The sequence below is a fragment of the Zootoca vivipara genome, chromosome 7 (genome assembly GCF_965207765.1).
Source record: "Zootoca vivipara chromosome 7, rZooViv2.hap1.1, whole genome shotgun sequence".
NCBI classification, from domain to species: Eukaryota; Metazoa; Chordata; class Lepidosauria; order Squamata; family Lacertidae; genus Zootoca; species Zootoca vivipara.
Window position 1 is genome coordinate 41,656,930 of NC_142590.1, and position 25,071 is coordinate 41,682,000.

At 46.2% G+C, this 25,071-nt stretch overlaps 1 protein-coding gene across 2 annotated transcripts in view; it reads left to right on the forward strand.

The window, feature by feature from the left end:
* Positions 1-25,071, forward strand: part of BEND5 (BEN domain containing 5) — a 733,139-nt gene that overhangs the window by 587,945 nt on the left and 120,123 nt on the right. For both annotated transcript variants that reach the window (XM_088674073.1, XM_060276914.2), the window contains exon 9: positions 6,699-6,810. In XM_088674073.1, coding sequence (XP_088530199.1) covers positions 6,699-6,810 — 112 coding nt within the window. The remainder of the gene's footprint in view (positions 1-6,698; positions 6,811-25,071) is intronic.

Genomic DNA, 25,071 nt, shown 5'->3' on the forward strand with positions numbered 1-25,071 from the left:
CCCCTTCTCCTAAATAGTTCGAGCATGTCTGTTTTCTATCCATTGCAAATACTATGTTTGGTGTCACAAAGTCAGCTCTAGCACATGCTTATCTGAATGAGCAATTTGTGTGAAATGAATAAGATCTTTTTCTCCAGCTATATAAATGATTCAGTCTTCCTGCTGTTCCTTCTTTCTTTTGTTTTTAAAGGACTCTATCAATGTTCTCTTCCTATGCCCTGTATTTCTATATTTTTTAAAAAATGCTTTTTTATGTTAAGCCCTTGGAAGCTTGAAATTGAAATCTGTTCCTTACTTACCCAGAAATATATTTTGACTTTTCCGTCAGCAGACAGTGATAGTGGTTTGCTCTAATTCAGTAACTCATGAGAGCCCAGTTGTGGAGAGAATGTGCAAATTATTATGACAATAGCAAGTAGAAGTTGGGTGTTGTGCTGGCTATTTCTGCAATGAGATACAAAATAGGCGATACCTTTTATTGATCAGACATCAGCTGGCAATAGGGTAGGCATTTTCAGAATCACAAATCCACACTGAGCAGAACTGAACGATATCGAAAGGATGCCCCAAAATTATGCAGGGCATTCTTGACATTCACAATAGCTCTTGGGGTATCTGTACTCACAGAAATATTGGTGTGTGTGTGTGTGTGTGTGTGTGTGTGTGTGTGATGCATCTCTGCTATCACCACCAGTTTCAGTGTTCTGAATATATGTGTAAAATGGGATAGGAGAAATTGCTGCTGCTGAGATCTGGGGTTTTTTGGTTGACATCAGGGCCATCTTAAGTATATCTGGCGCCGTGGTGCGACGGATCCCTCCGGCGCGCCCCCCCTGCCCCGTTTCCCAGTGTGGCGGGCTGGCGGGCGCAGTGTGCAGCGCGGCTGCTGCAGGTGCAGCTGTGTGGCGCCCCCCTGGCGGCCCGGTGCCCTGGCGCCCTGCGCCACCCAGCCTGGCCATAGGGCCAGCCCTGGTTGACATATATGCACTGCTCATGCGTATGCAGATATCAGACTGACTACTGTGAGTGCAAAAAACACCCCAATGTGATCAGAATCAACTAGGTAGAAAAAAAGGTTTTTATCTTGCTATGTAATATAGATACTGGCCTCATATTCAAATATATTTATATGTATGTAAAAAGAAAATAAAGTGCAGTAGTGTCCTCCAAATGTTATGTTTGTACTGTGCAACGCTGTGATATGCAGCCCTGATCCTATGTATGTATGTTGGGATGTAAGTCATAATGATTTCAGTGGTAGGGTTGATGGTGGGACTAGGACACTAGTGGTGCCTAGTTTGTTAATAGCATTCCAGCTATTTTTGGGATTGAGTATGCAAGTAATTGCCTGATTTTTTAAAATCCCGGTATTTATTTTTGTGTATATTACGTGATTAATTAATGGATTTGAAACCCACCCCCCTTTTCAGGACATAGCTCTCCAGAGGTAGCTTATTGACACCAGGATAAAACAATTAAGTACAGTTCAAAATAAACAACCCCGCCTCACACTAAAACAGCAGCAGCTAAAACGTCCAGCATGTAGCATTTAGGCAAAAAAAACCCCAGTTTGAAACAGAAATATATTCATGTTTAAAGGCTAATGCAGGTGTCATGTGTGTTTCGAAAGAGATGGTTTGGAACATATAGAGCCATAAGTGAAAAGTTCTTGTCTCTGGTGACTAACTACCAGTTTGGTGGATCTTACTGCCAGACCAGAGAGCAGGACTGAAGACTCTGGCAGGCTCATATGGGTGCTGGTAATCCTCCAAAAATCTGGCAAACAATTTAGGGACTTCTCTCAATCAACTGTGCAAGGTTCCCAATTGCATGGAGTTCCAACACACATACAGCTATATGTATGTGAATGCCCCTTTGCAGACATCCAGCTGCATATGCAGGCGTGGTTCTCTTCCCACCTCCAGAATGAGGAATGCGGGTCTATATTAGAAAATAAGACTAGTGTCTCTAGAATAATAGAATCATAGAGTTGGAAGAGACCACAAGGGCCACCCAGTCCAACCCCCTGCCAAGCAGGAAACACCGTCAAAGCATTCCTGACAGATGGCCGTCAAGCCTTTGCTTAAAGACCTCCAAAGAAGGAGATTCCACCACACTCCTTGGCAGCAAATTCCACTGTCAAACAGCTCTTACTGTCAGGAAGTTCTTCCTAATGTTTAGGTGGAATCTTCTTTCTTGTAGTTTGAATCCATTGCTCTATGTCCACTTCTCTGGAGCAGCAAAAAACAACCTTTCTCCCTCCTCTATATGACATCCTTTTATATATTTGAACATGGCTATCATATCACCCCTTAAGCTTCTCTTCTCCATGCTAAACATACCCAGCTTCCTAAGCCGTTCCTCATAAGGCATCGTTTCCAGGCCTTTGACCATTTTGGTTGCCCTCCTCTGGACACGTTCCAGCTTGTCAGTATCCTTCTTGAACTGTGGTGCCCAGAACTGGACACAGTACTCCAGGTGAGGTCTGACCAGAGCAGAATACAGTGGTACTATTACTTCCCTTGATCTAGATGCTATACTCCTATTGATGCAGCCCAGAACTAGTGATTTACATAGCCAGTGGAGGAATGTTTGATAACGTTTAAAACTACTTAAAAGGCTACTTTTTAAGGCTACTTTTTAAAATAGCTTCATGTGTGATGAAGACTCCCCAATCTCAGCCATTTCTTTTTCATTTAATTTCTTGCCCATTCAGCTATTTATAGTGAAGACTTCTGTTAGGCAAAGCACCATTTATACAGTGTGTATATTAAAATGAATCCATACATGCAACTATGCACAGACTGGTGCTTTCTCCCTCTGGCCTTACTGAGATTTGTGTAAAAGAGAAGAAAACAAACATAGAATCAAGGTATTTCTTGCTGATCTTAGAGGAATGCAGTGCATGCTGTGGAATGCCCCAGTTCTTCCTTGATGTTCGTGCCAGGAAGTAGCACTCCCACAAGTTAGGAGGGGGGAATGGGTGGGTGCATGGGAAGAAGACATGTATCACTGCACATTTATTTTTATTTAACAAGAGAAAATGGAGGAGTGCTTTGTTAACTATCACTCGCTGTTCAAAATTGTGTCACTCATTCTACAAACGTCGACTCCACCATGTGGCCTTCAGGAGCTAATGCTGATCAGCCCACTCTGTCTGTGCTAAGAAACTCATTATTAAATATTCTTTAGTGAGTTCTCTTAGAGTTGTAAGTCCACATAAGCAAAACGGTGCAGAAAGCTGGCTGGCTGGAAATGCAGCCAAATGCCATGCCTCATTACCAAATTGCCCTATGGGTTTGGAATGAATAAAAGCAAAATGAGAAATCTAATCAGGATGCCCTGCTCCTACAAAGCCACTAACTGCTGTGGTGCAAACTGCTGTTTGTGCCATATCTGCTAACCCAGAATCCTGCATTGGCATGTGGAGCCGAGCTAACGAACTTGCATCACTTGCCATTTAAAAAGCCCTTAGCAATGCACTAGGTTTTGCTAATGATGTTGGCTCCTTTGGGCCTTTAGATGGCCTTGAGGATGCCACATAATGTTTGCACCATCTGGCCCACTTCTGCAAGTGGAACTCAAGCACTTTTGCACCAAATGCATAAGACGCAAGCATTGGCATAGCAACAGAAGTGGCTGTCACTGGAGTCAGGTCCCAATAGTGTCAGGCCACCAGAAAAGTCCTTCCTCAAGCACAGTGATCGAGTCCTATATATAACTTGCATTGACACAAATGCTACAATTCCATGGCTAAAGAATTAAATAAAAAGATACTGCATGGAGAGGGAAATGGCATTTGAACTTAACCTAAGGAAAAAATAGCATGTCACGCCCTGGTCTGAAGTGCCATTGGGGTGGTTCCATTCACAACTTTCCTAATTTATGCTTCCAAAACCAATATGCAAACCAAAACACAGCTCTCCTTCAGAATTTGCACTTTTCCAAGTGCACTGATTAGAGAAAACAATATGCAGAAATGCATTGCATTAGGGGAAATGGCTTGGAAAATTTGTATATATGCAGCCAAAGCTGCATACAATATGGAGAAATGCACACTAAAGTGTTTGTGAATTTTCATGAGAACTTTTTAAATTATTCTTAATGCAAACCAATATGAAAAAGTAGCAAACTGAATTTAAGATTGGGGAAATTGGGAATTAAACTGGACATATTTTTCCCATCCCTAAATGCAGATGATTTTGAAATTTGACAACCTCGGATAAGTTAAGTAGTGCTTAAATAATGCTTTTAATATAGGAAGCAAAGTGTTGGTGTACAGTTTTAAGACTTTGGTTTTGTGGTTGCTGCATGCATGAGACTTTTCCTGCTACATGCTACAGACTCAGAAGAGTTCCAGCCAGCATTCATGCCTTCAAGTCAAGTGACAACACAGTCCAATTATGCCCAGTCTCAACTCTAATGGGGAGGGGCAGAGAGAGAGAGATGGTACTTTTATGCTCCTTTTCCCTTTTTCAAATCCTGACCCTTCCCACTAGTGCCATTTGTGGATTTGCACTGGCAGGCTTTGTGTGGGGTATTATCTGTACATTCACCCAGTACTGATTCAGTGAACCAGCATTTCCTCACAAAGCGGACGGGAAGTGTGTGCAGTTCTTTTTGTAATAAATCATGGGCATGAAAAAGGATTTCTTTAACTCCTTTAGTCCATTCTTCTCCATTTCTCTCACCTTCTGGGAATAGGCCTGTAAGAGACTCTGCAGCCATATAGTGGGTGCAGGGAATAAAAGAGAGGGGAAATCAAAGGAAGAAAAGTCAGAGGTCCCAGCGATTTTCTATAGATTGAACACTCTTGAAAGCAAGGAAGGACTGTAAGAAAAATAAGCAAAGCAAAAATAACACACATCTTCAGGCATGTTATTAAATCTTCCTTGACAATAGCAGGCAGCCAAGAGCTCTTTCAAGGGATAAATTATATGCTGAGGGTGAATCAGAGCTGCTTCTCGCAAGGTTTTCCCCCCTAAGTACAAATCATACATGCATCACATCAGGGTGCATGCTTGTTTCAAACACAAGCTCCAAAATACTTGAAAGTGAGGGTCTAGTCTTTTCTTGGCCACTTGCAAGTATTTGAAGGGAATCCCCCCTCCCATCTGAAGCAACTGTATATCTGAGTGAGGAAGGGAGGTTAGATTTTCAATTGAAAAAGGACAGCCTTTCAGCTTGCTCAGGCCAAGATACCTGGGGAGAAGGGTTCCCTATAGTGTGTTGTGCCGTGGGCTGATTCTCTCTCATCTTCATGCTGTCCTATTAGTACATTTCCCTTCCAAAAGACCAAGAAATGGTCTGATTTAAAGGCAAGGTTTTTGGCACATGGGCCACCATTAAAATCTAGAATATGGACAGAGCCATTCTGGTGGCATTCCAGTGCAGAATGCATCCCCCACTTCCAGTGCTTTGCCGTGGCATCTTACATCTCCTTTACTGAGGAGCTAGTAACCATGCAGTGCTTGAGAGCCATGCTGGAGTGTTGCCCTGACTGTATACCACATGCCACAGCTGGGTTTCATGGCCTCCCAGCTCCTTTCAGGGTTACCAGATGGATACCTGTACTGCTTATGACATTTATACCACAGATTTGCCCCCCATGTTTTAAAATGCTAACATGCAATCTTACATATGCCTCCCCAAAAGTAAGCCCCATTCAGTTCAATGGGACTCCCTCCCTTATAACACTGCAGCCCTAAGACAACTGAATAGGAAATAAGCTATTGTGCAAAAGACATTCAGTTCAGGATCTACAGCTTAATTAGTTTGTGGATTACAAACTGTTTAATTTTCTATTTCAACTCTCCCCTCCTTTACTTTCCTCCCATTTTTAGCTGGAGAATGTGTGGCTTAGTATTTATGAATGTTCTTTCTCTCTCCTTATTCCTTCTCAGACATTTGGGATTTTCATCAGACAGCTTTACAAGAACAAATCTCAGCTGTTTCCATAGATATGTTTAAATAATAGATTGTAATAGCCATTCACCTAGTATCAAGTGAAAGCTCTTTGCTTCTCTAGAAGCTCTAGAGTATAGTAGCAAAATGGCTTTTTTATTGTTTCGTTTTACATATAGCAAAAGTTGTGGCTTTGTGCGGTTCCTCCTTATTTTCAGGAATTTCTATATAGTACCCTTTTATATAAAACCCTAATCCATAACTAGGGCAATACTTTTATTATAGGATACAAAAAAGTGGGCAAGCTTTTGTGTCCCCAGATCTCTGCATTGGGATGTTAAAAACACAAGGTGGGGGAGAGAGAAAGGCTGCTGGTGTTAACCAAACTGTCTTGGTTTTCCTTTGCTGAAAGTCTTGATGCAGTGTCTGGGAGGAGGTAGAAGACAATCAGATGAGACCCTTTTGGGTATATTAGCTTTCAAGTTGCGCACCAGCCTTATGGGACGGAGAAGCACAAAATGTGCACCTATTACAACCAAAGTTGATAATTATCTTTGTTAGAAGCCTTTAGTGTGACTTTCCCCTATCCATCCCAGGAACACAGAGATACATGGAGCGAGATGAGTGACAGACTTTCAATATGCAACTGGTGACAGTTTGGCAAGGCAGGAGTTCACCTAGAGTGGTGGGCGGCTGAAAGAAAAGTAGGTAGTGTGAGAAACCAAACTTCTATCACCACACACTCCATCTGTCCTCTTGAGTGCTGACGACTTGTCCTGTCTTTGTTTTTGCAGGTGCTCCCTAATGGGCTTTGATTTAAACAGGCATTGGGCAGATCCCTCTCCTTGGGCTCATCCCACTCTCCACGGTGTCAAGCAGCTCATTGTTCAGATGTACAACAATCCGGTGAGTGAGCAACCTCACACTGAAATAGTAGCTAAGCATCTATCTAAAACTGTTCTTTTATCCTCCGCATGCGCCATCACACACTGTTTGAAAAGTGTCTTGATGATTCAAGAGCACATTGAGACATTGTGGCAATAATTCAGCACGGTAGGGTTGGGTTTTTTTACTCAAACATCCTACTACAGAACCCTGTTCTACTTCTTGGTTCTTCTGCATATAACCTTTAGCTGCATGACCAGTTCCACATTGCACAGGTCTGATAAAGTCTCTGTTGCAATACATCTGCTGTCTGGGAAACTATCTATTGCAGCCTTTCCCAACTTGGTGTCCTCCAGATGTTTGGGGCTGCACACAGGGTGAGGGTTTTAGTCCAAATAACTGTAGGGTACCAGGTTTGTGAAGGCTGATCTGTTGGAAAACATCTCCTGTGGTTAGCATTGTAAAAGTTCTGAAATGTCTCTTTCTATGGGACTACCAATGGTAATAAAGCCAAAGAACCGACCTATTTCATCAAGAGTTTGAAGCAACCGTTGTGATCACTCTATGCTGAATACATGGTCTGAATTGAACATGCTTGCTTTTCTAGCTGCAAAAAGAGAGAGTGTTGCTCTAATAGACATAGCCCCGAATGCAAATTTTGAAATGGTGTTGCCGTGTAATGCAGTGCTGAGGGCAGGTGTTGCTATGTGAAACTCAGAGCAGAAAGGAAATAACATTTGCAAATGTTACATCAACAGAAAATCAGTCAGATGCTTGGCCGGAGAAGCAGGGGTGTTTTGAAGGTGAAATTGCTGCTAATCAGGGGAGATGGATTAAGGAGCAAAGAAGAGTGGAAGACAGACAATTATTGAATATGTGACATCAAAGTGTGGAAGGATTATTGAGTATGTGACCTAAGAAAAACCTCTCAGCACAGATGGAGGTGGATTTGAAAATATAAAATAAATAACAGGCATTTTCTGAGAAGTGTAATGGGATTTTATAGATGGCTCTTGTTGAGTAAAATTCCTGATGCTCCATCTCACACTGACAGCTTCCCTTTCAGGGAATAGTAGTGTATTAAAGCAAATATTGCTACCATTCTTTTTTGTGGGGTGGGGGTGGGGGGTAGGTTGTAACAGATCACACATATATCCCTTCCTTCAAGGACTGAAAGCAGCTAGTGGATCACTATTACAATTCATTGACTAATTCCTCATTCTGTTCCAACATGGGAAGGATTAACATGACAACATATTTGGGACTGAAATGGCCACAACTTGAAACTATGAAAAATAGTGAAGAAATGTGGTCACATGATTCCACTGTTGGCTCCAAATCCCCACCTTGGTATACAAAAATAGTCTTAGCTGGAAGGTAGCTTTACATATTTATTCTAAGAAACATTGCAAGGTGGCTCTGCCATTTGCAGTAGGATGCTCTATCTGATTAAAAAGAGAGAGGGGAAAGGTCTTATTTTCAGGAGACACATTACATTCTATTGGGAAAAAACTAATCCACTAACTTGCATTCAAGTGGCCTGCAGTTTGCAGCCAATCCATATCTCACAACCTGAGCCCATTTCAAATGATAGCATTGCTTAAATTACCTCCCACTTTTGCACCACTTCTGTGATTCCTGTTCATCACCAAATAACTCATATGCAAGAATAACACTCTGGTCTCATGAATGCACAGACCCTGCTGGTGCCTGACATAAATTTCCCTTTTGTCAGGGCAGCAAATTGTGTCCATTTTCAGGCTCTGCTTCCACTCTTGAAATGATGCTATTAGCATAGTCATCAATGTGAAACTGTGCAGTGGACGAATAAAATATAATAATAGACTTGGCAGGGGTTTTGTGTCTAAATTGCGCACTTGAGCTCTCTATACTATGAGTCTACAAGTGGTATCATCTCATCTAACATTTGGATGGTTGGAAGCAATTGTTTTCTGCTCGGTATACCTCCTTCCCCTCCCCCATTTCCACTCCAAATAATTCCATATCTCTCAATAGTAAAGATCTTGTGCCCATTTTGAGTATGAATAAATGAAGCAGACAAGGTTTTGCATTTTGCCCTAGATAACCATTAAATAGATGGCGTCTCCTTTTTTTCTGAGGGCCTTAACCACACATGACACTGAGGATGTGATTGGCGATCACGTTTTAAAATTAAATGCCAGATGTGGGAGAGAGCCATTGTTAGCAAGTCTGCAGTGTGTGTAGTTGTGTATCTGCAAGGCAATCAAACATTTGGATGGTAATGGAGGGAGAGGCTGCAGGTGCCTTCCCCTGCCCATGACTGGCAACCACTTACATTTCTCCACATGTTCTTGGCAGCCATGATGCCAGATTCCCTGCAAAGCAAGTAGTACTGAAGCTAGTGTTGGCATTTCCCCACCCTCCAGAGGGACCAGTGCTCCTGGGTGCTGCAGGGCAGCTTGGAGTGCTCTGCCAGCCTCTGTTAGTTGTGTTTGTGGATGCTGCTGGTCTTCCGCATATGAGATGGGAGGATTATTGGGGCTTCTACCCCTCCCAGACTGACTCTGTGGCTGCTTCTCCCTGTAGGTCAATGCTGCTCCTGCTCCTTATTTTCCAGAGTGCAGCTTCTACTGTGTTCACATTGGTTTTGACATTGGTTTTGTACTAGGTTTGAGGCCACAGTGTGGCCCAGAACCAGCTGGCTGAGCCAGAGATCTGCTTATGATTGTGCCCTAAGTTAGTTGTGTTGAATTTCCACTGAAATCAGTGGGCCAAGTTGTGTCTTGAGTAGTTTGCCCCATTGCTTTTAATGGCATCTAAGTCTGGATCCAACCCGTAGTGCACCTCCTTTCCTTTCCTTTCCTTTCCTTTCCTTTCCTTTCCTTTCCTTTCCTTTCCTTTTCTTTCCTTTCCTTTCCTTTCCCTTCCTCTCCTCTCCTCTCCTCTCCTCACCCTACCTTAACAGATAAACAAATATGACAACAATAAGCAAGGGTTCAACAATTGTTCATGCAAATCATGTTTCTCACTTGACTGTCTGCTAATCACACCATGTATGTATACAAAATAGGTTCATGAAAAAGTAACTATCAAAGCACATATAAATTTATACTTAAAAAGGTAAAGGACCCCAGTTAAAGGCAACTATAGGGTGTGGCGTTCATCTCACTTTTCAGGGTGAGGGAGCTGGTATTTGTCCACAGACAGCTTTCCAGGTAATGTGGCCAGCATGACTAAACCGCTTCTGGCGCAACGGGACACCGTGATGAGTTCCAGAGCACATAGAAACACCATTTACCTTCCCTCCGCAGTGGTACTTATTTATCTACTTGCACTGGTATGCTTTCGAACTGCTAGGTTGACAGAAGCTGGGACAGAGCAACAGGAGCTCACCCTGTTGTGCAGATTCAAACCGCTGACATTCTAATCGGCAAGCCCAAGAGGCTCAGTGGTTTAGACCACAGTGCCACCCATGTGTCTTACCTTTTACCTATACTTAAATAACCCCCACCCCCCAGGTAGAAGTCTTCCAGATTCCTCTGGGTTGGAATTAAACAATGAAAGAAAAGGCACCCAGATTTCTTGAAATGTGTCATGCTTAATGTCTTCCCCAGCTAGACTGCATTGGTACATAAGCTTGTCAGCCAGCCAGACCCTTTAGGAGAAATCTTCATCACCTTTCCAATATCATGCTATTTTCACGCGGGCAGCTATGACAAAGTAAGCAGTTAATTCCTTGTGGGGTAAGGATTTATTTTGACCACAGAGCAAATAAACCAGAGCAAAATCTGAATCCATATTCTTGGTGCACTGCATTCCGTACAACCATGAAAATAGTTTGCCAAAATTCTCTCGCGCTAGATATATAATAACAACCTAGATGTACCCTGTCTCACAGATGTACCCTGTTCTCACAGTATGTTCCCCTACATGCAAACATACCTTATGATCCATCCTTTGAACACATTCATAGGGAGAAATGTAACTTTGAAGTTTACTGTGCACCTACCTACACAGCTATGTTATATATTGTTATGAGGCTGTTATTGTGTTCTTTGAGGGGGGGGGTCACATTGTTCTAGAAATGTCAGATAACTTTCTTTTTAGACTAATGGTTCAATAGTATAACAGGAATTCAACATCTTGGAACTGCCAATGAAAGACTTATATTTCATTTACATATATGATTGATATATCATTCTGCTAAAAAGTATAGAGGTAGAATTATGGAATATGATTCTGTATTGTTTTTATTGACAGCTAAATCTGGACATATGGCAACCCTACTTAAACCAAGTCAGCGGCAGTCTCAGACAGGGATGGTCTTATCCAATTCTGCTGAGTTCCTTTCTAGCTACCACAAAACTAAACACAAACAAGCCAACCTACCACAGAGTAACAGAGTGGCACCAATCTGTTGTATACCATTTCATTTCTGGCATATACAGGAGCCCCACTGCAAATTTTTAGTATCACTATAGCTTGGTAGGAGTACGGTGTCCTTTCCTGATCCTGATCTTGAGCAGAAGCCCACAGGGCATCGGGGAACAAGACAGGCTGAAATTGCAGTAACACAGAGAGCTCTGTTAGAGCAAGTGAGTGTGACCGAACTGATGCCTTTTATCCCTACGGGGTCAAATCTTAACCTGCTTTGGACAAATTAATTTCTGATACACTGTCTCCAGTGTATCCAAAAAACACACCTTTGTGGCAAAAGGCAATCTAACAGATGCTTAGTGTAACAATTAGAAATTGTTTTCAGTCCACGCCCCCCCCCCCCATTCTTGTACTGTACTTCCCTTGCTGAGAGAAAAAATACTTGGAATTAATATATTTCCGGGGCAAGGTCTGGATGCAAAGAATCATAAAGTGTATTATTATATCAGCCACAGTGTATCAGGAATTGTATTACAGCATAAGAAGTATAGTGAGTAAGGAAACAGAGACCATAACATAAAAACACTGGTAGGGTATAAACTGGAGCTGCGCATCAGATTCATCCAAGCTCCAAGTCCTATTGGGAATATTCAGAGGGGCTCAGGAGTTGGACAAGTCAGGTACAGACATCCATGGTTTGTTACAGGTCGGGTTGGATGGCCCAGAGCTATCTATGGCTGTCAACAGATGAGGCATCAGGCAGGAAGGAGAGGCAGGCATTGGGCAGGAAGCTGCAGCACCAGGGGTTAAAGCTACCCTGACTACCAGTCTTCCTTGGAGAAGGTAGGAACTGCCTGACTCTAACTCTCCTTCCTGCTCTAAAACAGCACCATGCAGAATGGATTCCATATTCGTCACTAGTGAAATATACTCAGAGTTGAGAGTGAATTCCATGCTCTTTATTCAGCTTGTAGTAGCAATAGAGGAAGAAGAGAAGAATGGCTCTTTCCCCCAAAACGTCTGCTTATATACATTATTTACACAATGGGCCTTGCGTGATTGGCTACTTCAGGGCTGCACCTGTGGGCCAATCAGGTTGCGGATTGACTTCTGCCAGCACCTGATTGGCTGCTCCTGCAGGCAAATCAGGTTGCGGATTGACTTCTGCCAGCAGCATGATTGGCTGTTCCTGTAGGCCAATCAGGTTGCGGATTGACTTCTGCCAGCAGCCTGATTGGCTGCTCCTGCAGGCCAATCAGGTTGCTGATTCACTTCCACCTGGAGCTGGATTGGGTGGCTCCTGCAGACCAATCAGACTGCTGCATTCTGGATCCTATTTGTCAGAGGGCCTGGTATGGCTACTCTAGAGTAACGACTCCAGCATGGTCTTTTAAGGTTTTTATTTAGTGCTGATTATTTACAGTGTTCAGAGCAGTAAAAATGCATCCTTAAGGTGAGGTGTCTGAACTCCCGAATGGCGATTGGCGCGTTTTCTTCCAGCACCACAGCTTTGGCAGACCCAACCTCTTCCCCCTACGTTTGCGTCGCAATTCGGGAGTTGGGGGAATTGGCCTCCCCCCTGTGCGTCCTACTTCCTGTCCCACCTGCGGCCTGGGCTCCACAACCTTGCCTGAGCCTCGGACACCACTTCCTGACTCTCCGCTGGAGGCAGAGCTCTCCTTACTCTCTCCCGCGCTTGGGGATGGGCTGGAACTTAAGATGGGAGGGACTTCCCTGTATCCCTCGTCCCTCACATCCATCCCCCTCCCAGGCTCCTCTCCCCCCCTTCCTAGTGGCTCTCCGCTTGCTGGGGACGAGTGAAACCCCAAGAAGTCTGTGGCATCCGAGCCTGTGGGTGTAAAAATTTCCCCCCAATCCTGCGATCTTTCTCCTTCCCCCTGAGAAGACGGGAATCCCAAGAAGTCAGTGGCGTCAGAGCTGGTGGGAGTAAAAATGTTCTGCCAGTCCTCTCCTGCCTCTGACGTCGTTGACCTCGGTGAAACCCACACCTCTTCTTCCGTGTCCTCAAATTCCGCTTCCCATCTCCATGGAGAGCTGCTGCCTGCTATCCCTTCCTCCTGCCCCTCCCCCTCTCCCTCCCTTTCCATGTGCCAGGGCTTGGGCCTGTGGGGGAACAGGGCGTGGAACTCTTCCACTAAAAATTCCTCAGGTACTTCTGTGGCCGGTATCCACTCATTGTGGGACGGCGGAGTGTCCTCCCATGCTATCAGGTACTCCAGTCCTCTCACCCCTCTCCTTGAGTCTAAAATCTCAGTTGCCTCATTGAGCTGTCGGGCGTCTCCCGTCTCCCCCCCTCCCTCTGGAGGCTGATCGCTGTCCCTGAACCTGGTACTTTCCCTGTACGGCGACAGCAGCGATCTATGAAACACTGGGTGCACTCTCATGTCCTCCGGCAGTGCTAGCCTGAAGGCTACCGGGTTGACCTGTTGCGTGACCGTGAAGGGGCCCAGCCTCCTGGGTGCTAACTTCTTGCATCGCCCCCTGGTGGGAAGACCTTCCGAGGATAACCAAACCTTGTCCCCCACCCTGATGACCTCTCCCGGTCGCCTGTGGCGATCTGCCCCCTTCTTGTACGCTTCCTTGGCCCTCTCCAAGTGTTCTCTGAGCTGCTGGTGCACCGTCTCCAGGTCCTCTGCCCAATCCTCTGCCTGTGGGCCCTCTTCCTCCTCCTCCCCCTCCCTCTCCGGGAAAGATCTGAGGTCGCGCCCGTAGTTGGCCTTAAAGGGCGACACCCCTGTGGAGACGTGCACCGCATTGTTGTAGGCAAATTCTGCCAGTGGCAGGCGATCCACCCAGTCCGTTTGCCTCTGGCTGACGTAACATCTCAGGTACTGCTGCAGAATGGCGTTGACCCGCTCCGCCTGTCCATTGGTTTGCGGGTGCCTAGCCGTCGACAAGCTGACCTCCACCTGCAGGAGGTTCATGAGCCGCCGCCAGAACCTGGAAACAAATTGGCGGCCACGATCCGAAATAACCCTTAAAGGCAATCCATGCAGTCTGAATACGTGGTCAACAAACAGTTTGGCCGTCTCTTCTGCCGAGACCGCCCTGGCACACGGTATAAAATGGCACATTTTGGACATGAGGTCCACCACCACCAACACTGCGGTCTTGCCCCTGGACGACGGCAGGTCTGTGATGAAGTCCATGGACACTACTTCCCACGGCCTGTGCGGTGTGGCTAAGGGCTCCAGCAAACCAGCTGGTGGTGCTCTGACCACCTTTGCTCGCTGGCAGGTGTCACATCCCCTTACATAATCCCTAACATCCTCCCGCACCCCTGGCCACCAGAAGTGTCTCATGACTAGGTGAGTGGTTTTGTCCCTTCCAAAATGACCCGCCGTTGGGTTGTCGTGCATCTGCTTGAGGGCCTTACCTCTCAGCTGTTTGGTTGGCAGGTACAGGGCTCCCTTGTAAAAAAGCAAACCCCTCCTTTCCTCAAAGTCTTTGGCCTGCTCCCCCCCCCCTCTCAGTTCTCTGAAGATGCGGGTGGCAAATTCATCAGCTGCTGTCAGTGCTGTGAGTTCTGCCTCGCTCACCACTGTTGCTCCGCAGGACCATGCTGATGGGGGAAAAATATGCCTGGGTGCCGGTGGCAACTCCTCCTCCATGTACTCTGGCTTGCGGGAGAGGGCATCCGCCCTGACATTCTGCTCTCCCGGGATGTAGTGGATGGAGAAGTTGAAGTTCGAGAAGAACTCTGCCCACCGTATCTGCCGCTGGTTGAGCACCCTGGCAGTTCTCCAGAACTCCAGGTTCTTGTGGTCTGTGCACACCTGGATGGGGTGCTTGGCGCCCACCAGGAAGTGTCGCCAGTGCTGGAACGCAGCGTGGATCGCGAGAAGTTCCCTGTCAAACACTGTGTAGTTGCGTTCCGGCTGGGTCAGCTTCCTGGAGAAGAAGGCACAGGGTCTCCACTCTCTGTTGGCGTCCAGTTGCAACAGAATCGCTCCCAGAGCCTTGTCCGAAGCATCTGTCTCCAGGCGTAGGGGCGCATCCTGCACCACGTGGAACAGGTGCTGGTCTGAAGCGAATACCCTCTTGAGGCTTTCGAACGCTGCTTGCGCCTCTGGTGTCCACCGGAACTTCTGCTTGCCTCTCAGGCAGTCGGTGATAGGAGCCGTGACGCGAGAGAAGTTCTTGATGAACTTCCTGTAGAAGTTCGCGAAGCCTAGTAGGCGTTGGGCATCTTTGCGCGTCCTGGGGCTGTGCCAGTCCAGGATGGCCTGCACCTTGTCCTTGTCCATCGCCAGCCCCTTGTCTGACAGCTTGTAGCCTAGGAAGTCCACTTCTTTGGTGTGAAACTTGCACTTCTCCAGCTTCACATACAGGTGGTTGTCCTTCAGGCGCTGCAACACCTCCCTGACATCCTTCACATGCTGCACTGGGTCATTGGAGTAGATAAGGATGTCATCCAGAAAGACCAAGCAGTTCTTGAAGAGGAGGGACCCCAGGACGTGGTGCATGAAGGCCTGGAAGCATGCTGAGCCCCCTTGCAACCCGAAGGGCATCACCAGATATTCAAAAGAGCCCAGAGGCGTGAACATCGTGGTTTTCCATTCATCACCCTCCCGGATCCTAATCAAGTTGTACGCCCCTCTTAGGTCGAGCTTGGTGAAGATCTTGCCCCTGCGTGCCGCTGTCAGGAGATCATCCACTCTGGGCATGGGGAAAGCCATTGGCTCTGTCACCGAATTCAGCCGTCTAAAATCCACCACCAGACGGCGCTGTTGCGTGTCTTTCTTGTCCACCCAGAAGACCGGGCTGCCCCCTGCTGCCTTGCTTTCCCTGATGAACCCCCGCTTGAGGTTCTTGTCGATGAAAGCGCGCAGATCCTCCAGTTCCTGGTCTGACATGGCGTACAGCTTGGCTGGGGGTATAGTTGCCCCTGGCACCAGGTTGATCTGGCAGTCAAAAGGCCTGTGTGGGGGTAGGTGGTCGGACTCCGCTTCGCTGAAGACCTCCTGCAGGTCCCAGTACGGCTTGGGTATTGCCTCACCCCCCTTGACGTGCATGGTGGCCACCGTGGCTATCGGAGGCCCCTCCCCTGGTTGGTGCTGCATGCAATGTTCCAGACAAAAGTCCGATCCAAAAGTGATGCATCTCTGGTGCCAACTTATGGAGGGGTCGTGGCGCGTCAGCCAGCTCATGCCCAAGACGATGGGGGGGTCTGAGATGGTTGTGACGTTGAAAGCCAGTGTCTCTGAGTGCCTTCCCACCGTCATTCTCATGGGGGGGGTTTGATGCGTGATGGCCCCTCCCAGCAGCTCTCTGCCGTCAATGGTGGCCACGTGCAGGGGAAAATCCAGCTGCAGAAGTTGGATCTGGTGCTCTTCCGCAAAGTTTCTCGAGAAGAAGTTGGCTGAGGCCCCACTGTCAATTAAGGCGAGGACTGTCAGGGGATAGCCATTTGGGAGCGTGAGCGTGACTTCTAGAACCACTCCTGCTCTGGGAGGGGTGGGCTGGCTGTGCTCCTCTCTGTGCGGGTGGGCGGGCGGGGGCTGTTGTCTGCTGACTGTGCCTGGCCGCTCCCCCTTGTCTCCTGCAGCCAGGCTGTCTCGTTTCCCTGCTGTGGTGCTGCGTCAGCTGGGGAAGGTACAACCGTTCCCGCCTTTCCTTGCCACTCTCTGCGATGAGGGCAGTCTCTGACGCGATGCCTGGGGGAGTTGCAGAGAAAGCAATTCCCGCCTCTTCCCTCCTTGCGTCTTGGCGCCGCCGGGGTTTGAAAAGCCCGCGCGCGCGCTCCTCCGATCTCCATCGGTTCCGGCTCTGGGCTTGGCCTGGGCGGGTGTGGGGGCGGGCCCTGGGGTGGGGTTTGGTGATGTGGTCTGTCCTGGGAGCGTGGGAACCAAGGTTTTGCTGCGCGCGTCGCTTGTTTGTCATTCCATCTGGATTCCTGTCTCACCCCCACCGCTAGCGCCGCTTTGCTTAACTCATCCATAGTTCGCGGTTTGGGACCTCTTGCCAGCTCATCCTTAACGTCTGCGTGCAAACCCATGTAGAAGGCTGATTTCACTGGCTCACTTTGCAGATCCCACCCCAGTTTGTGCACCAGCATGGTGAATCTCGCCCAGTAGTCCCTAACTGTCGATTTTCCTTGTGTTAAGTTATGAAGCTCCTCTTTGGTGGCCTCCATTTCACTGTCACTAGCGTACATTATTTTTAAAGCTTCTAGAAATAATTTTGCGTTCTTCATGCAAGGATTTTTTTGCGCGATGAGCGGTCTTACCCATTCTCGGGCGGCCCCCGTCAAATGCTCTATGATAAAGGAGACTCTGTGCGCGTCATCTGGGAATTCTGCTGCATGCAATTCCAGCGCATAATTTATTTCTGTCTCGAATCCTAGGTACTCCCTAGGGTCGCCGCTAAACTTGGTGACTAGGCTCTGTCCCCTTCTCACTTGGACTAGCTGCGGCTGGGGCACCCCCCCACCTCTAGCGGCTTTCTCCTCTTCCAACTTCTTCTGTAGGTCCAAAACCATCACCCTTAGCTGTTTCTCAGTCTCCTCTTTTGTCCTCACCTGGTCCACCAGCTTGTTCAGCTCCTCCTGCGCCCCTCGCGCTTCCTCCTGAGCGGCATGCAATTGCTGCTGTGCGTGCGCTGTGAGGTTCTGCAGCTCCTGCTTCGCTGCTTCGGCCTCCAGCCTCCAATGCTCAGCCTCTTGAGCGCTCATCGCTGCACTCCAAAGTAGCCAAAAAAAAGATTCGGGAGTTGCTGTCAGAGGGCCTGGTATGGCTACTCTAGAGTAACGACTCCAGCATGGTCTTTTAAGGTTTTTATTTAGTGCTGATTATTTACAGTGTTCAGAGCAGTAAAAATGCATCCTTAAGGTGAGGTGTCTGAACTCCCGAATGGCGATTGGCGCGTTTTCTTCCAGCACCACAGCTTTGGCAGACCCAACCTCTTCCCCCTACGTTTGCGTCGCAATTCGGGAGTTGGGGGAATTGGCCTCCCCCCTGTGCGTCCTACTTCCTGTCCCACCTGCGGCCTGGGCTCCACAACCTTGCCTGAGCCTCGGACACCACTTCCTGACTCTCCGCTGGAGGCAGAGCTCTCCTTACTCTCTCCCGCGCTTGGGGATGGGCTGGAACTTAAGATGGGAGGGACTTCCCTGTATCCCTCGTCCCTCACACTATTGTTCTAGGATTCAGCTCAGTACATAACAATCCCTCTGTCAACAGAGGCATCAGTCCTGTCAGGTGCAGGGTGCTCCTTTGCAAGTGGCTTCCCACTCAGCAAAATTGACCCTCCTCTCTACTCTTGGTTGGGAGCTGGGGGAAAGGAGATGCAACATCTATTCCCCCCTTCCCTTCCCAGGCTATATGTTTAATTAGGAGTTTTTAAATTTAAACAATCTTATTAAACATTAGCCATACCTTCAGACTAATTCTGGACAGGATCCATGATGGGGCAGGTTGTCCACAGGTTGCGTCAACCTGTTAGGGGCCGCTGGATCAGGGCCACAAGGCAGATAACAGCTTGCACAATTCAAAAAGTTCATCTGGATCTCTGGCCACTTTCTCATATAGTAGGGGTGCCGAATTTCAAACAGTGAAAGGTTGTTGAGCTTATTTGGCAAAATCATCAAAAAAGTAGTTCCCAGGGCATTTCTGCCCATACACTGCTTCTGACTGCAGTGTTCTGGATGTGTCCAAGCAGTGTTTCCCCCCCCCCCAAAAAAAAACATGTTTAGGGATACTCTCATTTTGACTCAAGAAAACCAACATTTTATAGTTCAAATCGGGAAAAATAAATACAGTAAATGGACAAAAGTACAAAGATTCACAAATGTTTAGGGATATGCGTACCCCTGTGTACCCCCAGAAAAAAGCACTGTGTCTGGGAAATTCTGGGCATATGGCTCTTCCACTAGATCAGAAACAACCCTTCCATAAGTGGAAAACATATTCTGCTAGTGGAGCCAAGCTACATTACTCACATAGCTGGAGTGTATAGGTGGCAAAGGGTTCTTTACTCCCCTCTCCCCCCCCCCAATTGATTCTTTCCTACAAATCTCAAATTCTGCAAATTTAAGATTTTCCTGCTATCTGGATTCTGAACCAAAAGGTAGCCCAACTGGGGAGAAATACATCACCCTTTCCACCTGCCAGCCTCCCTTTAGAAATGTCACTTCACCTCCGTGTTCCCTATTGCCTCAGCAAATGTGGGGCTGGGACCATATTACCAAGATAATGCCTGGCTTGGCTTTTAGATAGTGAAGAATTTAATCTTCTACGTCTTGAAATTGCTTCTATACACCAATCCCAGATGGTCACCATGCTTTCTAACAAATGGGTTCTCTGCTATTGCAGTGGTTTTAAATCATAAAGCAGAAATGGTCTTTTTATGTTGTTTACATCCCTTTGATAAGAACTCTATTGATCTGGCTGCAGTTGAGCTGGAGTTCAGCATTTACCAAATATTGTTAAGGGCACCAAGCTTTCATTGCAAGGGATAGGCATATTCTATCAAGAGTTGGCAGGAAAATTAAAGTCAAAAACCAAGCTAGATCTCCTCCTCTTGGAAGCCCCCCCCCCCATTCTAATTATCTAATTCAGGAAGCACAGGTAACAACTGATATAACAACAGGGTTACCGCTTGACAACAGTTGTTTGTTTTTTAAAGTCAAATATCATGATACCTTTTAAAGAATAGTTTTAATTTTTAGGCTGTAATTGAGTGTGGCTATCCTTAGATCCTGGACAGTGAGAAGCCCCTCTTAATATTGGTGCTTTGTGTGTTCATTTTACCCTGGTACTTTGAACAGATTAAGTAGAATGTGGTATTGTATTGTGTGCAACTGCTGGATATCCCTTCCATCACTCCTCTCCCGTGGCGGCCCCCAAATGTTTCCAAGAGATCAATCCACCTCATGTTGTTTGTGGAGAATTATAAGCAGAGAATATGTACATAATTTACCAGTTAGAATGAATACATTTACAGTACAATCCCATGCAGGTTTGCTCATAAGAAAGTCAGATCATGGTCAAGGGGGCTTACTCCCTACTAGTAAGTGTGTTTAGCTTTGCAGTATTAGACTGCACACTGGGACTGACCTTTTAGTAAGCACACACGGGGTTGTATGGTTGGGCTGCAGCAGAGGGTCTTGCTTCTAAATAAACTTGCATAGAACTGCACTGCATGTTAATCAAAAAGGTGCCCACAGGATGGGCAGTCAGAAGCTGTAGCAAGTCAGATTCATCTGTATTTGGCCCTATATTTCCAAAGGTCCAGTCCCAAAAACCTCCTAACAAGGTGCCCAGATGCTACTAGCAACTGAAGGAAGAAAAGATGAGGCCTAACCTTAGCCCTTACTTCCCCGTAGCAATCCCAAAACTCTTTCTGCCAGAATTTAAAAAGTATCTTGCTGGGGCACAACGACATACGTATCTTTATTCTCCATGTTATCTCATTACACTTCCATAGACAGCATGGTACAAAAGCATGCCCATGTCCTGAATGGAAATGTTTGTTTTTCTAACAGTAGCTGAACAGACCAATATGAGAATGTTGATCACCCCCCCAGATATTCTGTTGGAGAAAAGGAGCCATCTGCATATTTTAGCTCCAGGGACCATGGTGTTGCCAAGTAGTCTTTTGGGTATCCAGACCAATTGCCAACTTCCTCATCTCTCTGCTCTTGAAGGAAAGTTAGGATTATGTGCAAAAGATAGATAAGAGTGCTGAGAAAGAAATGGCATTTATTCTATACAAAGCTGGATCTACAGCTTCCCTAGTGAGATATAATCCTCTCAATGCTGGGGTAATTTTAATCAACCTTAAAAGGCCCCCTATAAATCTGGCTACCATTCAAATTGATTCACCAACAGAAGCAGCAAAAGTTGAGAAAATTAAATCCAGGAGATTCTTGATACCCTGCCGGGAAAGGATGTGATTCACCATTTGCTGTTGAATAATCAGCTAAGACTCAACATGGGGTGTACATGGGGTGGAATGCTGCTGCTCTTATTCCATGGGCAGCGGGCGGTCAAGACAAGCAAGACTGGGTGGAGAGGCACCAATGCATCTGTCCCCTTCCAGTGCAAAGGAGAGGGATTGAATTGTAGCCATAGCCGCCAACCATTTTCTTATATTTGACTTTAAGGATGTGGGCGTGCAACTATTTTTTGATGATGTCATCAGTGTAGTGTTTTCACATACCAAATCATCACAGTGCACAAACAAAATGCCCATATGCTGTCTTGGAGTGCTTGAAGAATGGAATCTTTGTGAAACTGCACACAAAATGGGTTACTCCACACCTTTTAGTGCAGATCGGAATTTAGCAGTCCGTCAGATTTCACACTTCTCTGCATGTTGCAAAACAGTTTTTGATAGTTTAAACATATAAAATAATGCATTTGCATATGTATTTTGAGAGGATTTTTTTAAAAAGAAAAATCTCAGATTAATGCAGGAAAGGAACTGCTATGGGTAAAAACAGGGGCAGGGATGCCATAGACTAGAAATAGATTTGTCCATCCCCTGCTCAACTATGGAGCAAACAGGGATAATCTGCAGTCTGTTTGGCTAACTTCCCACTTCTGACCCAATAAGGATAACTGGCAGGGTAAAAGTACCTGCTTTTTCCCAAAGTCTTGGCTATGCTCTGCAGTAAATAACTAGGAGTGAAGGAAGCCACTAGATAAACATGTCATAAGAGTCATGGCTTAAGACAGGCATCCCCAAACTGCGGCCCTCCAGATGTTTTGGCCTACAACTCCCATGATCCCTAGCTAACAGGACCAGTGGTCAGGGATGATGGGAACTGTAGTCCAAAACATCTGGAGGGCCAAAGTTTGGGGATGCCTGGCTTAAGAGAATTGCAAAATTCAGTGGATATATTCCCCTAAGGAATATTCTGGGGCCATAAATGACTTCAACTCTTACAACATAGCTGTGTGCCAGACCCTGACTTCACCCATAGAATCTGAATGAACAGATGTCTAATTACTGTAATATTTACCACAGTTGACTTTATTGAATACATTATGATTCTGTGATTATTAGGCTGACTTTTAATAATTGATTCTTGACATGAAGTACTAAGCTGCTTAACTTTTGGTAAATAAAATCCTCCCTGTATTCTCAGTTGTAAATGTTGACAATTGTCCTCTTTCTGATCAGTCAGTGAAGCGCTCTCTTTTGAACTGAATCTTGGAGCCCAGAGTTGTTGTTTTTCCCTTAGTCCTGAAAGCATGCTTAATATTACATGGCTGGAGTTAGGAGTGTATATATTCTTACATACCCCCCAGTGCATTTTAGTAATTTGTAGACCAGGCTAGATGGACACAGCAGTAGATGTTACTCTTAAGATTTGGAGGGCCATTTTGGCTTTTGCCTTTGGCGTTTTGAATCCGAGTAACTAAGCTGGAAACCTCATAAGAACAGGCTTACAAGATTTCCTCTGCTTCCTGTCTGCAGCTGAGCCTGGATTATTGCTAAACCTAGCTACTCGTGCTGCGAACCTACTTCTTCTGGAAAGATTTTTTTTTAACTCTTCCATTTCTGTTCTTTCACTCTTCTGAACACCTTATTCCTGAAATGTTCTGCAATATAGCAGCCAGCAGAGTCCATAATGTTACTTGCACCAGGGATAGTCTGGGCTTGTGGGGACTGAGCAAACTACTCTTGGGTGGCTTCCTCCTTCAGCAATGGGCTCTGGTGGTTTACCTCATGGTATGGCTAGGTTGCAGCAGTGCTTTGAACCACTGGGTAACAAGAGCTAGTTTTCATTTCTATTTCTTACAGTGTCCAGAAAAATACCATGCCAGGTGCATTTGTGGAAAATTAAAATGCTGGCTAGACTCAGGCCACTAGGGCTGATTAGAGATGCCTGCCTCTTGCAATAACTTAAGCATCTTGGGTTAGATTTTTTTTTTTTTTTGCAAATTTGAGCCCCAGGGCAGGTGTCAGTCATGGTCCTGCTATAATACTGCAGCTCCAGCAGCTGCCCAAATAGAACAAATGCTGAGGTTAGCCCTTCTTGCACTGGATATCCTTCCAAGCAGGGGCATACCCAGGATCAAAACTAGGGGGGGGGGTTAAGCCATGGTCGTTCAGGTTGTGACATTTCACACGGAAAAGGCGAATGAAACCAAAAATTTAAGAAAATTATATATAATGTTTCTTCGTATATAAGACACTGCCTAAAATAAGCAGAGCAAAAAATGCCTGACCACGCACTATGATGTACTCTTAAAGCAAACAATTTAGGCTACCACAAACAATAATACAAACGCCTCCCTCTAGAACAGAGAAATAGCCACAGATTGCAGTGAATGGCTCCAACTGCTGCCCCGGGAACAGAACACAATTATTAGATGTAGCAACGGCTCCCGCCAGGGAGCTAAGGATCTTCAGGCGCTCGCCCCCCCCAACCAAACACCCCTTTTCCTTACACCAAGCCCCAAAACCAGCAAATCAAAACAATGGCAATGAACAAACGTTGTACAGCAAGGAGAAACTCGAGCTATGATTTAGAGCAGGGATGGCCAACTTCCAGGAGACACCGATCTACTCGCAGAGTTATAAAGTGGAGGTGAGCTACCCCGTTTTAGTGGGGTTCAGTGGGCTTTTTTTAGAGAGGGGAAATGACCTGTTTCATCACCCATTTTATTGGGGTGCAGGGTAAAAACTTTAATTTGGGGGGGCACCTAACTTTCAGGGGCAAGGGGATTACTTGCTCACCAAAATATTACTGCAAAAACTCCGTTCTTCATTCCACAGAACAGGATAAAATGCAGGGAAGGGAGAGGGGGTGGGGCCTGGTGCTCTTAGACAAAAGCAAAGGAAAAGGAGCCTGCAATCTAGCCAAGAGCAATGGGAGAAAGATAAGGGTCGGGGAAGAGATGGAGGTGAGGGTCAAAAGGGAAGGAATGGGAAAGGCAATGGGTGGGGGAAAATTGGATTGGAAGGCAAAAAAAGGACAATAGAGCAAAAGAGGGAATAGCTAAGAAAGGCTAGAAATCAAGGCAGGGGGGGTGGGACTTCGACTGCTCAGGACAGGCTAGCAGTTAAAGCCTGAAAGGATTAAGATCATATTTAAAGATAAGGAGTGAATGAGAGGGTGGGGGGAAGAAGCGAGGAGGAGTGTGTGCCTTGTTGCAGGGGAAAAAATATTAGCCTCCTCGTTTCATTACTTTATAACCATTTAAAAAATTTTTTGCTTCGGGGGGGGCAGCTGCCCCCTGCCCCTCGCTGGGTACGCCCATGCTTCCAAATCACATACCGGTATCACTTAAAAGTCTATGTGGCACTCAGTGAAGGCAAAAACTGTTCACAATAGAACAGTTGGAAGAGGCAGCAACCTCTCCTGAGGACAGAGGACAATTGTACCATGAGTGAGATCTTAAGGATTTGGCCCCTATTTCATTGCTGTTTGATTTGTTCATAATGTTATGGGCCAGCCACCCCAATCTCTGCTGAGTGAAGCATGAGATTCCAAGGGCACTCAACCAGGGTTTGTGGTCCTTTGGGAGAAATGAGGCACGGCAGAGTCTGCAGTGTCTTTGAAATATGAAACAAAATTTAAAAATTCCTTCCAGCAGCACCTTAAAGACCAAATAAGTTTTTTATTTTGGTGTGAGCTTTCGTGTGCATGCATACTTCTTCAGATACACTGAAATAGAAGTCCCCAGACGCTTATATGTAGAGAAAGCGTATCACTCAGAAGGGTGGTGGAAATAGGTGATTGACTGGCTGGTAGCTGTTGACGACTGTAAACAACTGCAAATGGTCTTGCGTGAAAAAGCAAGGGGTGAGATGGCTGAAGATCACTTTATCACCCCTCCCCACCCTTTCTCTACAAGTTCTTCAGATTCTGCAGCTACAAATGAACTGGGATTTGGGGCAGCTAGATGGACTGGAGTTTGGGAAAGGAATATTATTGTGTTCCTGTCT